This window comes from Sinocyclocheilus grahami, unplaced genomic scaffold (genome assembly GCF_001515645.1).
Source record: "Sinocyclocheilus grahami isolate Dianchi unplaced genomic scaffold, SAMN03320097.WGS_v1.1 scaffold4281.1, whole genome shotgun sequence".
Taxonomy (NCBI): Eukaryota; Metazoa; Chordata; class Actinopteri; order Cypriniformes; family Cyprinidae; genus Sinocyclocheilus; species Sinocyclocheilus grahami.
In genome coordinates, this window is record NW_015509249.1 from 2,610 (window position 1) to 3,298 (window position 689).

The window sequence follows — 689 nt, forward strand, 5'->3', positions numbered from 1 at the left end:
ACGGCACCCATTCACTGCAGAGGATCCGTTGATGAGCAAGTGATGGAATGCTACATTTCTCCAAATCTAACTCATCTACTTCTTGGATTGCCTGAGGGTAAGTACATTATTTTATTTTTTTTTGCAAATTTTCATTTTTGGGTGAACTATTGCTTTAAGAGCTGTAATAATTCCCATCACTGCCTTTTCCAATGAGATTTCCCATCAAATCAACACTGATGGCAGCTGAAAGTCTGGCACCGGTCCTATGGATAGCTATCTGACTTGTCCATTGTGCATTAAGCTCATATTGCTCTTAATATTTACATTCCCCTGCAGCTTTGAAATGATGAATGTTTGTCATATTCCTGCATTATCTTATACTCCACAGACCTCATATTCCTGTCTAGTGTTCCAGTCGGTCCTGTGGCCGGAATATTCATTCTGGAATCTATGTGAAGCTGTTTTACAGTACCAGCTGAGTTATCCATCTCTCCAGGTAAACCATAACTTGTGGTTACAATTTTTTTATTACCTGGAAACATTGGGTCTCACTCTCAACTAAATCTTACAAAAGTTTTTGCTCATTTAGGGGCTGAATGTATTTAATCAAAAAAACAGTAAAATCAGTAATATTGTGAAATATTATTGTAATTTAAATAACAATTTTCTATGTGAATATATTTTAAAATGTAATTTATTCCTGTGAT

The 689-nt window shown here is 35.4% G+C and overlaps 1 protein-coding gene across 1 annotated transcript in view; it reads left to right on the plus strand.

Moving 5' to 3' along the window:
- Positions 1-478, plus strand: part of LOC107576751 (dehydrodolichyl diphosphate syntase complex subunit Dhdds-like) — a gene marked incomplete at both ends in the record, with an annotated part of 2,578 nt that extends 2,100 nt beyond the window's left edge. The window contains one exon of the mRNA XM_016262884.1: positions 371-478. Within this exon, the coding sequence (XP_016118370.1) occupies positions 371-478 (108 nt within the window). The remainder of the gene's footprint in view (positions 1-370) is intronic.
- Positions 479-689: the final 211 nt, after the last annotated feature.